The sequence below is a fragment of the Bactrocera tryoni genome, chromosome 2 (genome assembly GCF_016617805.1).
Source record: "Bactrocera tryoni isolate S06 chromosome 2, CSIRO_BtryS06_freeze2, whole genome shotgun sequence".
NCBI classification, from domain to species: Eukaryota; Metazoa; Arthropoda; class Insecta; order Diptera; family Tephritidae; genus Bactrocera; species Bactrocera tryoni.
In genome coordinates, this window is record NC_052500.1 from 30,485,417 (window position 1) to 30,500,766 (window position 15,350).

Here is a 15,350-nt window from a genome sequence, read left to right on the forward strand (position 1 = left end):
AGGAACATGTGCACCAAGTTTCATTACGATGTCCGCCATTCCGCTGTAAAAACTATTCAGATCCTTCATCATATATTCACAGTAGGTGTGTTACAGCCCAACGATAGCATATTTGAGGTATCGGTTTATTTAGATTATTTATTAATGAACTACTTTGAGATAGCATAATAAATTTTTCCTGGTATAAAAGTATTTCGGAACACACTGTAGCACACTTTCAGCTGCTCCGCATTCAAACCACTGCGGCACATCGCAACGATTAGTTTCAGTAGCAGTTGCGACAATTGTAATCGTCCTGCAGCATGTGCGCGGCAACGCTTAATAAAAACATAAAAACATTTGAACGCATAAAAGCCGGAATAAAATCGAAATAATAATAAAGCAAACAAAAATCCTCCGAACGAAAGCCGAAACGACAGGCAGCGGCAAGAAACATTCAATAGCGCCACTAACTAGTTTGTTGTTATTGCAGCAGCACTCTCTTCTCCTGGGTGTGTGTATGTTGGTGCTATTGTGACTTTATGTGTATTTTGCTCGCACCGCAACCACCAACGACTCAGCGCAATCACCACTACCTCCGGCAGCAGCGTCACCATTGCTGCTGTCATAACCAGCAGCAGCCGCGGCAGCATTAACACCATTACCGCAAAGCGTTTAGCAACTGAACGCTCTGGCCACGCCAAACATTTAGGACATTTATGATATTCCTGCAGCACAATTAAATGGCGGACGCATAGCGTGCATGCAAAGTGTACCGAAAGGACGAAAATCTGGATTTTGAATACCACAAAGCGGCGGGGATTTATCCTTGTCTCGTTGGTGAGATTGTGTGATGTTGGCGGCTGCGGCTGAGGCGGTGGTGTTTGTGTTGTTTTTGCCGCTGCATGCACTTCCCTCGCCATCGTGCCATTATACTAATTCGTAGTCGGTGCCGTCATCAGTTGGTACATTTGTGATATTTGGTGCAAAGTGTTTTCGTGTTCTAGTTTTTCGGCATACACATTTTATAAGCAAAAAAAAAATATTAAAATAATAAACAAACTGAAATATTAGCAACATAGTAATTACAGGAATCTACAACAATTAATAGAAACGTGTAAGTGCTTAATAATTCTTGGTGAAAATGCTGCCAAAACTACAAAATTAATAACTCCAAAGTGGCTGCAAAATAAATACATTGGAAAACTCGTCTTGCTTGTGCAAAAGTCTTCGCGTGTATTAAATAATAAGTGTCACATAATTTTGTTAGTGTATTTTTTATTTACTGAAATATATATTATTGAAAGCTGATGTGACAAAACAGTAAATTATTATTTACTAGTACTATAAACAACATAAGCAAATTTGCTTTTATTTGGCGCGTCATCTGCCGACAACTTTACGCAACTACTGTGAGTTCGACTACCGGCCGTTGGGTGCGCGCTGCTCACTATATGTTTTCTTTACTAGGGTGCGCAATCGCAGCATTGGGGTTGTTTATGACAACTAGATTACAGGATTGCTTTCTAGGCAAATGACAAATGTCATTTAAAAGCAACACAGTTTCCATATTTATAACAAATATTGTGACAAAAAAGTACCCGTAAATTGTAAATATAACGCAAAATTTTCAATTAATCATCAATATTTACTTTGTCGCCTTCAAAGTAATCTCCACCAGATGTAATAAACTTATGCCAACGATTTTTCAAGTGTTCGAAACACTTTTCATAAGCACTTTTTGGGATGGCGTTCAGCTCCTTTAGCGAATGTTGCTTTATCTCTTCGAGCGTTCAAATCGTGTTCAAGGCGCGGCAATTTCAGTTTGAGGAAAAAGAAAAAATCACACGGAGCCAAATCTGTTGAATACGGTGGTTGATCGATGCTATTCATTGCGTTTTCGTTTTAAATTCAGGCACAATCGTTGTTCGATGCGATATGGCATTATCATCGCGTAAAATCCATGAATTGTTCTTCTACAATTCCGTCCATTTTCTACGGATGTTCTTACGCAAATGCTTCAATGTGACCAAATATAATTTTTTATTAAACATCTGTCCCTCCGGAACAAATTCATGGCGCACAAACGACGAATATCGCAAAAACAATATATCACCTTCATTTTTGAGCGGCTTTTCCGTGTTTTTTCTGGTATCGGTTCGGTTTTCTTCTTCCATCAGCTTTATCGGGACGAGTTGAGCAAGAACCCGTTTCATACGCAAAATATACACCATAATCATTCGAACGGACTCGCAAGAGATATCGAGCTCTCTTGCCATATCTACTATAACACTTGCATGCCGATTTTCAAGCATCAGTTGAAGAGGTCGAAAGTCGTCCAGAACGAGGTTTGTACCACTCGTGGGCTTGTGTTTGGGAATCACCGTAAGCCTTTTCCAACATTCGCAACGGTTCTGCACACGAGATTTGGTTAGAAATACAAAATTTGATACAAATTCTTTGTTCGATATTTTTATTCATTGTAAAAGTCGCAACGGACTACTGAGGTTTACCGACTTAAGCAGCTGCTGTAAACTTAAAGGTTGATAGATGGTGCTCACATTTGGCTTAGTAATTAACGATAGTCCTACCAATTTAAACATTTTTTTGTTTTTTTTTTTAAATATCATTTAGCCGGTCGATTTAGTTGCAATTTCGGGGTGCTTTTTTGTCATACTAATTTTTGATTTTTGATTTGCGAAAAACCCATAATCTCTGATGAAAACATAATTTCAATCTAATTTATCAAATTCTAAAATTATCTGAATAGTATTTTCCAACTAAGCATGCTAAGGGTAAAAAAAACGATAAAAAGTTGTTAAGTATTCGATTGCAAGTTCTACATTTGTGAATAGGTGCTCTGACCATTTTTGGGCGCAGGAAAGCATCAAACATAATTGGAGCAATGAAAAATGAGTCAAATTTTGTATTGTTCAATCCATTGAAATGTGTTTGGGTAAGGAAAGGCAAACATTTGTTCAAAGAAGTGTTAAGTACACCTAAGAGGTATGTTTATGGATGCTTCCCTGCTCATGGATTTGGGGTTTTGTGGCGCTTAACAGAACTTTAGAATGATATAATTGTATAAAAAGGGTTTACTAAACTCAGCTGAATTACGCAAAAGTAACCTTGATTGAGTTAACTCTGTATCCAATGGAAATATGAAAACTAAATTGACAATTAAGATTGGCCATCACAGTCACCAAACCTCAATAAAATAGAGGATGTTTGGGCTTTAAAGAAAGCTAAAATATAAAGAAAATATATTGGGTTCCTGGAGAAGGAGGAAGAACTACACATTCAGCAAGATTCACCTTTGCCGAGTTGTAGGTGTTTTACATGGTCGCTGTTCAATCGACGCACATACATGTGTTCAGAGTTAAAATTTTACGAGTTGATAGTTGAAGAAACTTTTTTGAATAAAATTACATATGTATGTAAGTAGAATCAGCTCAAAACCATCATTCTTGCCTGTTTCGGCGAAACCTCATAGTTTCAATATTCCTGGTGAACAATGTTTAAGCAGATTTGTGATGTGTTCTAGGCGATTGGTCGATATATTGGATTCAAAAAGAGGATCCATTTCGAAATTTCCTACTTTTTATTTAAGAAAAAACATAGAATCTTCAAACTTAATTAGGAATGCTTATTATAATTCGAAAAAGCATCCTTGGCATTTATTTTTTGAAGATTATCTCTTTGTCTCAGATGACCCATTTTCGATGACTCGATCGAGTATTTTAACTGACGAATGACACACGCGATGTTCTGCTCCAAGGCCTGAATCGAAGCGGGATTGGCCGCACAAACTTTAGACTTTACATATCCCCATAGAAAAAAGTCTAACGGTGCGATATTACATGATCTTGATGGTCAATCGCCTGGCCCAAACGTGAAATTAGCTGCTCACCGAAGTGTTATCTCAACAAATCCATTGAATGATGCGATATATGTATGGGAAGTAGCGCCGTCTTGTTGAAAGCCGATATCACAAGCTTCAATTTCAGGCCGCAAATAGTCGGAAATGGCAGCTCTTGAATATCTTCGGGTTACCCTTCGCACCAAATGCGGCAATTTTGCTTGCTTACATACCAACTGAGCAAGAAATCGGCCTTTTCGCTAAACGTCGGATCTTCTTGGAACTTGTAAAGAGCCCATAGAGCGAAGCGATGTCGCTTGCGAAGATCGAGCGGTTTCAGTTCTTGCACAAGTTGTTTGTACACGCTTTCTATACAAGATCACGATGAAAAATGGGCCAAGTCGATCCATACTTCATTTCGAGTTGCTGCCGAATCGACTCTCCACTCTCAGCTACGTTGCTATATTTTCTTCACTGCGTGTTGGACGTGGTCAATTCGCTCGAATATTATGCAATAATGAATGCTGGGTCTCAAGAGGGATGATGGTGTTTGCGAATAGTACGTAGGTCGATTATGTTGATCATAAGTTGAGCGAAGCGCCAGAAACACATTCTTTACAGAACGTAAAATTTCGTAATAAAGTTGAACGATTTATAAACGTTGTTCAGGCGTAAGTTTTTCCATTATGAAATGCTAAACCACTGCTATATTACTGTACAGAAATAACATGAGAGTTTCACATGACTCACGCGTGATCTGTTAAACATCGGCTATTGAAAAAGTACCTCTTGCATCACCCGTTATACGAGTTTTCCTGGGTTCACACAAGATTGTCTAAAGTAGTCCAAGTATAATCTCATCTCATTTCTTAACAACCACATCTTCACTATTGAAGTATTCTCGATCACTAGTCAATTTAGTTTGAAAGTGAGAGAAAGCAGAAAAATTCCGATAGCTTTATTTTACTCAAACTAATAAGCTGTAATGGAAACCGATCCGAGATAGAAAATAAGACATTACATAATCACAGAATAAGATACACATTGTTTAAAAACGTTAGTTTCGGTCATTCTATGTGTTGGTGTCTCAATGATTACAGCTCGAGAAGGATTGTGGAAACACTCACTTCCAATGAATACCTATAACATTTTGAGTTAACTTGAAGCGCTGCAATCACAAGATTGCTGTCCATAACTTTCTGAATGCTTACTGAACTATCAAATATTATTTATATATCCGACGAAGGCATTTTAGGACATATAACCATATCTAGAATTTCGAAAGATTCATTAGATTTTTTGGTCACGATATATCCAGTTGTTCCAAAAAAGCAGGCAACCATTTGCTTGGATTTGTTTCTTGCTCTAACAAAGTTTTTTCGGCTCATTTGGAAACCCCCAAGCAAACGACTGCTTTACTTTCGGGCGCTTAGTCGGAAATTCAGTGCTGTCCCGCCCATATAGGCAAGTTAGGCATTTGTTTAGAGCATAAGCATTTTAGGGTCATACATTTTTGGTTTTTGTTTAAATCTAGGATCAGTTGAAGCAAGTCACTACAACTTTTAGATTTTTTTTAATGCTGATCAGCTGCAAACTTTTACACTAGGCTTGTCAAATCCCGATATATAAAGAGCAAACTATTTAGTTGTTTAAAGAAGAAAACTAGAATTTCTGAAAATGCATTATTTAATCACCTTTTATGAAAGCCAAATGTTATGGATGACATTGAACATCAATACTGTCTTTATTCTTATAGTTCCTAAGGAAATCCACTTGGAGCATACTCCACCCCAAAAAATGGACCATTCAAATCTGCCATTCGGGTTTGCTCTACCCGGTCACGCACACATGCCAATACCACCAACACCAAATTTGATGTCCGGCCATCCCGGCCCCACATCCAGCCCACCGCAAAGTGTGCCCGGTAGGCGAACACCGCTTGGCGCTGTGGGCCTCGGCGGCTTCTATGCACAAGGACTTGGTATGTCACAGCAAGGATCCATGCCGACAGATGAGAATAAGCCCAGCCCAAGTGCACTGGGGGCTGTTGGTGGCGGAAGTATGGGACATGGGCGGAAATCCCCACCACAATCCCTATCTGGTGGTACGACCACCGTGGCCGCCGGCAGTGGGACAAGTGGAAGCGGTGGCAGTGGCAAACAGAAAAACCGACAGGCAAAAACGGTGCGACTGAATATAAACGCGAGGTTTGTATAATTTATTCAATCCGAATTTTTGTGGCTTTTATTTAATACATTCATTTGTTTCGCAGAGAGCGGCGACGCATGCACGATTTGAACGATGCTTTGGATGAGCTGCGCAGCGTCATACCCTACGCGCATTCGCCTTCCGTGCGGAAGCTGTCAAAGATCGCCACATTGTTGTTAGCTAAGAATTATATACTAATGCAACAGAATGCTTTGGACGAGTTGCGACGGTGAGTGGCGTTCGGCACATTGTTATTTTCGCAGCGCTTTATTTTTTATAAATTTTGTACGTTTTTTCGCAGACTCTTGGCCTACATTCAGAGCACAAGTGGCGCAGCACCGCTAGACTTAGGCTCGTTTCCTGCCGCCGCAAAACTACAGGCACTCTTACAGGGGCCCCACGAGCCACCGAATAGTAGCTAAACATTATATTACGAACTTGTGCAAAGTAAGCTGTTGAGCGAATAGAAAGAGCAGAAGATAAGGATTTTGCGAGTGAAACGAGATAGTGCCAAAGACACATTCGGTTCACAACACGAATGCTGCGTACTTCCGATCTTTTTACGCTATCGGCAATTTAGTTAGTAACACACGACTAGCTATTAGTTTTTAATTTTTAGAGTAAAACGAAATCGGTTTTAATCAGGCGCAATTTTGTAAATGCGTATAATTATAGAGATTTATGTTTGAAGCAATGTACACTAGTCATCACAGCCATGCCAAAAATGTTAAGTGATATTTTTCAAATTTCTTCTTTTCAATTTGTATATTTTACACATACTTTTAAGTATCGGAAAAGCAATTGAACATTTAATATCTAAGTAAGTACTTGATTTTATTATGATATATGCATATTTATAGGTAATAGTTTTTGCAAAGAACAAACTATAATAAATGTAAATGAAGATCGTTTTTTGATTTACTTTAATCTCTGTATAAGCTAAATGTAGAATCTGGGTTTCCATTCAATCATTGGAATAACGTATTCGAAACTATCACATTCGAAAAATACACTCTTATCATAATTATGTTTGACTACTAAACTATTCGATTCAGATTTCAATACTCGTTTATCATTCGTTTGAAACCCATATTCTGAGATTCCATTTTCCCGGCAGTCCCTAGAATTAAATCCATATGTTTTGTAATTATACCTAACCTATAAGAGACAGGCTTTAAATTTTACAGTGGAACCTCTGATTTGTGCATTTTAAAATGAAATAATTTTATTACAAAAAAGAAATGGTTTCAAGTTCGGGGCTGCTTCTGTTAAGACAGAAATGGAAACCTTGTAACAGGCACCCAGAGTAAAAGAGTTTTATTATATAAATACATAAACGCAGCACTGGCTACGAGGCCTTCAGCCGTCTTGTATTATTATAACTAGGTGAAAAATTCTATTTGCTAAGGGTTAGTAAAGATGTAAGTTGCTTAAATATATTTTAACAAATCGTTGGTTTTTAAGAATCTATATACAATCATCACGTTTTTTTCTGAAGGTTCACTTAGTAGTTTTATGAGATCAATGTTGCCAGAGTTGTGGGCTGTTGGGTGAAGCATCGGACAGAGTGTGAGTAAGTGTTTGATAGTAGCGGTGTCATCGCAAAGGGGGCAAATGGATGGGCTTTTACCCGATAGTAAGTGGGCATTAATGTTATGATAGTGTGTCCAATCCTTAATCGAGTATATGTCTTCATTGCGCTAGTTGGAACTGTTGACGAGTAGATTATACGATTTCTGGCTGGGTTTATGACCGCGTAGTGATGTTTAAATGTTTTCCATTCGCTTGCGTTTTTTTGATGCCTTTTGTGCTTAATAAGGTTAAGAATGTCTTGCTTGGATGAGACGTAGTATGTTAAGGCAGGAGTCCTGGCTACATTTTTCGCAGCGAGGTCTGCAAAGTGGTTGCCTGTAATACCAGCATGGCCAGGGATCCCACATTACTTGGATTTTCTGAGGGGTACCAATGACCGCGTCCTCTGATAACTTCTATTATGGGATTGCGATTGGAAGGAGACGTTATTGCAGACATACACGATTTGCTGTCTGTACAGATGAGGAACTTTCCTTTAGTCTTTTTTGCGTAATTAACTGCATGAAGGATAGCAGATCCTTCAGCGGTAAATACAGAAGTCGTTGAGGGAAGAAGCCAATTGCAAATAATTTCTCCTGTGGCAGTGACAACTGCTAACGAAGTGGAATCGATGGACTTGGAGCCATCCGCTGTAGTATTTTATCATTGATCAGACAGGGAGGATGTCGAGTGGTGAATTTGCGTGTTGCGTTACGTAAAATATTATTTTCTGCAGCGAAACTTAAGCATCTCGAAATAGCCGATTGTATTCTTGGAATTTTTCTTTTTTTCGTGGCATGCGTGATAGTTGTATTAAGTAATGGGTTGGTGTTCTCAGCCGTTTGCACAAGAAGGTCCTGTAGTCAGTGCTAGTTGTCGCAGGATTAGTCTTCTAGACATTGCATATAACATACTTTCGACATTACTGTGCGAAAGAGTTAAGCCCATTGTAAATAAGCTTTTTGAACCTTATTTGGCTTTAGGCCTGATAAATAAAATTCAGGAGAAGAGTATTGACAAGCAGATCGACAGCCATCACTTTTTTGTTGTGTGCAAAGCAGCTTTTGACAACACTGACAGAAGCTGCCTATTGGAAGTCTTGTCTAAATTTGATATCCCTGCGAAACTCATACTGCTAAGTAGAAAGACGTTGAGCACAACCATCACCTCCGCCAAAATCGAGAAGGACCTCTCCGGGGTTTTAGGTAGGATGATTCCCTCTCGTGCGCCTTCGTCAATTTAATGTTAGAAGAAGTGATACGTGCTGCTAATTTAAACCGCAGTGTTTAATCTAAACGTATTTGATTGCCATCGTAGGCCTTAATTACAGAGCCGTCTGCTCAGCGCTTCTAGCCTATGTATAAAAAGAACCGAACGAGGTTGTGGCGAACGAGGGCAAGGTAAAGTACATAGAGACCACACAAACATTTCACGTATTTTAAGAACTACGTCCCTTTTAAATTTTAAAAAGTAAAGGACTTAGGAAGGTATATCTCTAAATTAGCATAAAATTCACCAATAATCTAAGCCTGGAGTTCAAACGCAGGATAATTGGTGCCGCTTTGGGATCAGTGACTAACTGAGAAGCAGATATTTATCTAAACGAATAAGAATTACTCCCTATAATTGTTTTATTATTCTCGTCCTATTATGCGACGCAGAAACATGGACAATGACGAACCGAGATGAGAAAGCACTAGGAGCATACAAGTGAACTATTCTTCGCAATGTTTTTGGAGTCGTCAGCGTGTGCGATGAATATCGCAGAAAATTGAACCATTCACTCTATGAGCTCTACGGCGGTATGGATATAGTTGGCGCATAAAAATCCAACGAATGCGCTGGGCGGGCAATGAAAGCAAGGACGCCCACGCATTCAATGAAAGGATCAAGTTCCTAGTGACCCGTCTGCTCTTGGGATGTACAACTGTCGTTACTTCGCAAGCAAGAGGCAACTGGCGAATTGTACTATTGTAATGACAAAGAAAGGATTTTGGCATTTAAAAAAATATTTAAAATACTATATAATGTCGTGAGTTCATTAATTACTATAGGGTTTTTCAATAAGAGCGCTATAAAACGATATCGATTGAATTCATTATTCCTGTGAATGAACATTCAATGGCACCCTGTAGGGACCACATATTGTCCAAGCCCTTATCATCCATTTCGAAGCAAAAATATTCATTTATCAGCTATAACGATTTCCATTCATAGTAATGTGCCGGCCTTGATCATCACGGAAGACCCAATGACGCCGCCGGCTCACAAACCGCACTAAACCGTAACTTTTTCGCAATGCAATGGTGATTCGTGAAGTTCGTGTGGATTGCTGCTGACCAATAACGCATATTTTGCTTATCGACGAGGCCATTCAGTCAGAAATGAGCCTCATCGCTGAAGATGATTTCTCTATGAAAATCCGGATAATTTTTAAGTTGTTGCTCAGCCCATTTCACGAACATGCAACAATTTTGGTGGTCAAGCGGCTTCAGTTCTTGCGTCAATTTGATCTCGTAAGGATGTAGGCTAAGATCCGTTTGCAAAATTCGCCACAACGACGTCCCAGAGACGCCCAACTCTTGAGAACGACGTGTAACAAGCTGATTTAGGTCTTCGTCATTTGTTGCAATATTCTCTACATTAAGGGCACTTCTTTGTCCCACTGGCACGGGAACATTTTGTACTGTGCCTGTGTATTCAAAGTTTTCCACTAGATCCTCTATTGTTGATTTGAAAGGATGACTATGACGACCATAAATTGAACGGGCTTATAGACGAAACCATTGATTCTATTGGATCGTATATCTTTCCATGATGAAATGGCAAACCTTACTGAAGATAAATGTCAAAAGGTTATTAAGCCAAAAGTGCCAGGTTAAGAACAATTTGCGAGTGATTAGCTAACTTCTGCATAGTCCATCTGAAAACACTATATAGGAACTTCCAAAGAGGCAGTTGTAGATGCAAATATAGAAATATTGCCAAAAATAGTTTTGAAGTTCGTATTGGAAGTTAGTAATAAAATAGTTTAAAGACATTTTGTAAGATGAAACCACTCAAAGAAGAAGCATTTTCACTATCACAAAACATTTAAAACCAAGACAGTATTGCATGAATTGATCTTTGTATTGCTTCCATATTCATCAAATTCTCCGGATCTAACACCCATACGCGTTTTTCTGCTACTAAAGCTCAATAGAACGCTGGCTGGAATGAAATAGTGACAATAATGCCGTCATCGCCGTAACTCAGGCAGAAAAAAAGGCATCGTTTTTCAAAAACGGTGTAGAAAGTTTGAAAAATCCCCGATCGTTAATAAGAGTTGCATTATCCAACCTCCCTACCATATAACTACCTCGCTAATTGGAGGGTGGTTCTAAGGGCTTGCGATAGTATTTCCAAATAAGTTAAACAAGTTTTGGTTTTATTTATTTTTGATTAAATATAATTTCCTATATTTTAAAGTTTTATATACATATGTTTGGTACATTTAAGTGGACGGCACGGTCGGTAAGACACATCATTTACATAAACTTAAAACTAGCTCTAGCAAATAAATATTTTTACGATTTTCAACATAAATATTTTGTGTTAAATAAATAGTCAAATATGATTTTGAATAGCGGTACAGTAACGGTAAATTTGCTGAAACAATTTTTAATATAAATATTAACAAGTAATATTACGGGTCTAAATTTCTGTTTGAATGTTCTGTTTTAAACTATTTGTTACTTAAGTACACTACGTAGTTATAAATGCAACAACAATACTACATTGTAAACAGGAATTGCATTGAAGAAAGCTGTCACATCAAAAGCAGCTTTGATTGGAATTTATGTATAAGTATGTATGCGTGTTTGTTTACAAATTTGTAAAATGTAAAGTTATGGTTGGATTTTCTATGTTGTAGAAAAATTTCAGTATTATTTCATCCCACATACACAATTTCATTTCTATACTATCTGCGTTTGAATGTCTAAACTTTGGAAATCACTTTCTAATTCACTCACGTATCTTAAATTATGGGTCACAGGTTTCATTAACGCGTAGAATTGCTTCGCCAAAAGTGATAAGATTCAGCAGGCACTAGCTGATTCGAGTCGGTTATCACCAAATTTTATATAGGAACAAGTGAGTGCAGTGTTGGTATCAGTACGAGTGAGCACAAAGCTTATCATACATGTGCCTTATCATACATGTGAGCGATTGTACAGTGAGTAGCGTGATCAGTTTTTCAGACACTTCCTTCCTCTCTTTCGCTCTCTACTTTCACTGTGGCACGTCAATAGATAGCACTTTCGCACTACCCTTGCTGAAGATGCGCTCCTTGGCCGGTAATTCACCAATCAGATAGTCGCCCATTTGTTCGATCGCCGAGCGTGAGTGTCCCGTGCCATGAAAAGCCAAAGTTGCATCGCGGCCGGCATGCTCCATTATGATATCCTCGCCACCTGGATGATCGCGGAGAAATTGTGTGACGTCATAAACGCGATCGTAAATGACAATCCAACAGTCGGAGTACTCATCATGTTGTGCCACAACGGACAGTGGGATTTCGGCAAGGCCGCGTGGTAGTAGGCCATTGCTGGGTTCCTGTGGGAATGTTTTATGCAGCGCAGGATTTGCGGAAGTATTATTGGGTTTTTTCGACGCCGAGCTTAGGCGCAAACTTTGCAGTATGTTACTGATAGCAGAAGTCATTTTGTTTCTATTTTTGTTTTTAAAGTGTCTTAAAACTTAAACTTGTACTATTTTCTTTATATATTAGTTATCGTTTGTTTCACTTTCGATATCGTCGCCTTTTACTTTCAAAACTTATCACGCGTTTTGCTAACACTCTTTTAAAGCTTTGTGATTTAGAGCACTTTTACCACTTTTATTATTATATAGTATTTATATTTATATTTATATTTATATTTGTCTTATGAGGTTTTTATTGTGTAGACGCTACGATTCACTTTGCACCGATTCAAGCCGCTGAATGCCAATCGAATAGCAAGTCTTAATCTATTTATATGTCAAACGTATCTATATGCATGTTTCTAGATTACCTTATCTGAAGCGTGGCTGAGTGTCAGTCGTTTAGTCTCACGCTGTGCCGACTCGCCACAAGGGCAGTTGACTCTGAGCTGCGCTTCAATGAGATCTTCTGATCTACGCAACGCTCGTCTGTCACTTTGTCACAACCGGCGAGCCGCCAAACCGGCGTTCGTACTCTCAATGCTGTAAGTGTTGGTTGGCTCTGCAAATGCCTCAATGAAATCTGACTCACTCACATGTTAAGGCGTCATTTGCAGCTCAGCTCTGCTGCGGCAACGCGGGGCTAGTGTAAGACGAGGTAGATTGAATTTATGGTTTGCGCCCATATTTTGTTTTGCGGTCTGATTAATGAATGAATGCGTAAAGTGCTGTGAATTTTTCTACTTCGTCAGTGCATAAATCTATACGAAAAGCTAAAGTTAAGTTAATGTAATAGTCATAACACAGGTCAACAAAACAATATTAATTTTTATGCTATGCGCAATAAATGATACCAAAAATAAACAATAATAACAATTGTACGATCATAAACAGTGGAACTTTGTTTACGCCTATTTGACGTCTATAACTTTTACTGTAAGAAATCTGATGAGTCTGCGACTTTAAAAAACGCTTGTTATTGTTTTTCATCTTATTTGGTACCTAGTGACGTTTTTGCGTTCGCTTTCGAAATAGATTCTTATATCAAGAATCCTCCGAAAAGTTTCAGCAAAATATAAAGGGTAATCCTTTTCGTGGTTCTCTATTTTTTTTAAAGAAAAAACACTGAAACTACAAATTTAAGGGGAAAGTGTATTGCCATTCCAAAGAACATTCATTGACAAGGAGTTTTTAAAGTTTATCTCTCTCAAATGTTGCCGCGGCAACGTCTCAGATGATTTTGCTCCAAGGCCTGAATCGAAGCGAGATTGTCCGCATAGACTTTGAACCATACATATACCCACAGAAAATATCTAATGGTGTGATATAACATGATTTTGGTGGCCAATCGACCTGCGCAAAATGTAAATTATCTACTCGCCGAGGTGTTTTCTCAAGAAATCCATTGGTTGAATCGATTTGTGGGAAGTGGCGCTGACTCGTTGATACCAAATGTCGCCGAGATTACGAGCTTCAATTTCAGGCATCAAATAGTCGGTTATCATGACGCGATAATGGTCGCCATTCATGGTTACGTTCTCACTGGCATTATTTTTGAAGAAGTATAGAGCGATGATTCCACCGGCCCACAAACCACACCAAACCGTTTTTTTTTCTAGTTGAAATGGCCGCTCCAATAATGAATGTTGGATCTCAAAAGGGATGATGTTGTTGCGAATACTACACTCAGTAGGCCGATTATGTTGACCATAAGTTGGTCGAATCGCGCGAAACACATTCTTTACAGAACACGATTTTTCGTTATAAAGTTGAACGATTTGTAAACGTTATTCAGTCTTGCCATGATGAAGTGCCAGACTGCTAAACAAATATAACATGACAGTTAAATACGACTCACACGTAATCTGTCAAAGAAAGGCAATTGAAAAAAGTCCCATTAGTTGCATCACGCAAAACGCATCGATTATCATCAAGGTCCCTGGCGCAAAACTCTGTAATCGCTGCGTGGTGTGCCAACTTATTCAGGTGGATTTTTCGAAAACCACGAGCCATTTTAGGATAAAAAATTTTTTTGAGGTTAGGATTTTCATGCATTAGTATTTGACAGATCACGTGGGATTTCAGACATGGTGTCAAAGAGAAAGATGCTCAGTATGCTTTGACATTTCATCATGAATAGACTTACTAACGAGCAACGCTTGCAAATCATTGAATTTTATTACCAAAATCGGTGTTCGGTTCGAAATGTGTTTCGCGCTTTACGTCCGACAAATTTTGTTCAGCGATGAGGCTCATTTCTGGTTGAATGGCTACGTAAATAAGCAAAATTGCCGCATTTGGGGTGAAGAGCAACCAGAAGCCGTTCAAGAACTGCCCATGCATCCCGAAAAATGCACTGTTTGGTGTGGTTTGTACGCTGGTGGAATCATTGGACCGTATTTTTCAAAGATGCTGTTGGACGCAACGTTACGGTGAATGGCGATCGCTATCGTTCGATGCTAACAAACTTTTTGTTGCCAAAAATGGAAGAACTGAACTTGGTTGACATGTGGTTTCAACAAGATGGCGCTACATGCCACACAGCTCGCGATTCTATGGCCATTTTGAGGGAAAACTTCGGAGAACAATTCATCTCAAGAAATGGACCCGTAAGTTGGCCACCAAGATCATGCGATTTAACGCCTTTAGACTATTTTTTGTGGGGCTACGTCAAGTCTAAAGTCTACAGAAATAAGCCAGCAACTATTCCAGCTTTGGAAGACAACATTTCCGAAGAAATTCGGGCTATTCCGGCCGAAATGCTCGAAAAAGTTGCCCAAAATTGGACTTTCCGAATGGACCACCTAAGACGCAGCCGCGGTCAACATTTAAATGAAATTATCTTCAAAAAAGTAAATGTCATGAACCAATCTAACGTTTCAAATAAAGAACCGATGAGATTTTGCAAATTTTATGCGTTTTTTTTTTTAAAAAAGTTATCAAGCTCTTAAAAAATCACCCGATATATAAAGAGGAGATATGTTCAGTAATTAAGCTTTAGCGGCGACACTGTCATCATAAGAGTTCAACTAGAAACGAAATATTAGTT

At 38.7% G+C, this 15,350-nt stretch overlaps 2 protein-coding genes across 2 annotated transcripts; one reads left to right on the top strand and one right to left on the bottom strand.

The window, feature by feature from the left end:
* The first annotated feature begins 270 nt into the window (after window positions 1-270).
* LOC120769494 (class E basic helix-loop-helix protein 22) lies at window positions 271-6,516 on the top strand. Its single transcript, XM_040096523.1, has 4 exons — window positions 271-1,094; window positions 5,595-6,045; window positions 6,111-6,275; window positions 6,348-6,516. Exons 2-4 carry the CDS (start codon window positions 5,636-5,638, stop codon window positions 6,466-6,468), a joined length of 696 nt encoding a protein of 231 aa, XP_039952457.1. The 5' UTR covers window positions 271-1,094; window positions 5,595-5,635; the 3' UTR covers window positions 6,469-6,516.
* A 4,563-nt stretch (window positions 6,517-11,079) lies between these two features.
* On the bottom strand, window positions 11,080-12,589 carry LOC120768154 (cytochrome b5). The gene has a single exon (XM_040094715.1). The coding sequence runs from the start codon at window positions 12,320-12,322 to the stop codon at window positions 11,891-11,893; it is 432 nt and encodes a 143-aa protein (XP_039950649.1). The 5' UTR covers window positions 12,323-12,589; the 3' UTR covers window positions 11,080-11,890.
* Window positions 12,590-15,350: the final 2,761 nt, after the last annotated feature.

Coding starts and splice junctions, on each gene's coding strand:
- LOC120769494 (XM_040096523.1), top strand. CDS start 5,636: ATGGACCATTCAAATCTGCCATTCGGGTTTGCTCTACCCGGTCACGCA. Junction 6,046..6,110: donor CGACTGAATATAAACGCGAG/GTTTGTATAATT, acceptor TTTGTTTCGCAG/AGAGCGGCGACGCATGCACG. Junction 6,276..6,347: donor GCTTTGGACGAGTTGCGACG/GTGAGTGGCGTT, acceptor GTTTTTTCGCAG/ACTCTTGGCCTACATTCAGA.
- LOC120768154 (XM_040094715.1), bottom strand. CDS start 12,322: ATGACTTCTGCTATCAGTAACATACTGCAAAGTTTGCGCCTAAGCTCG.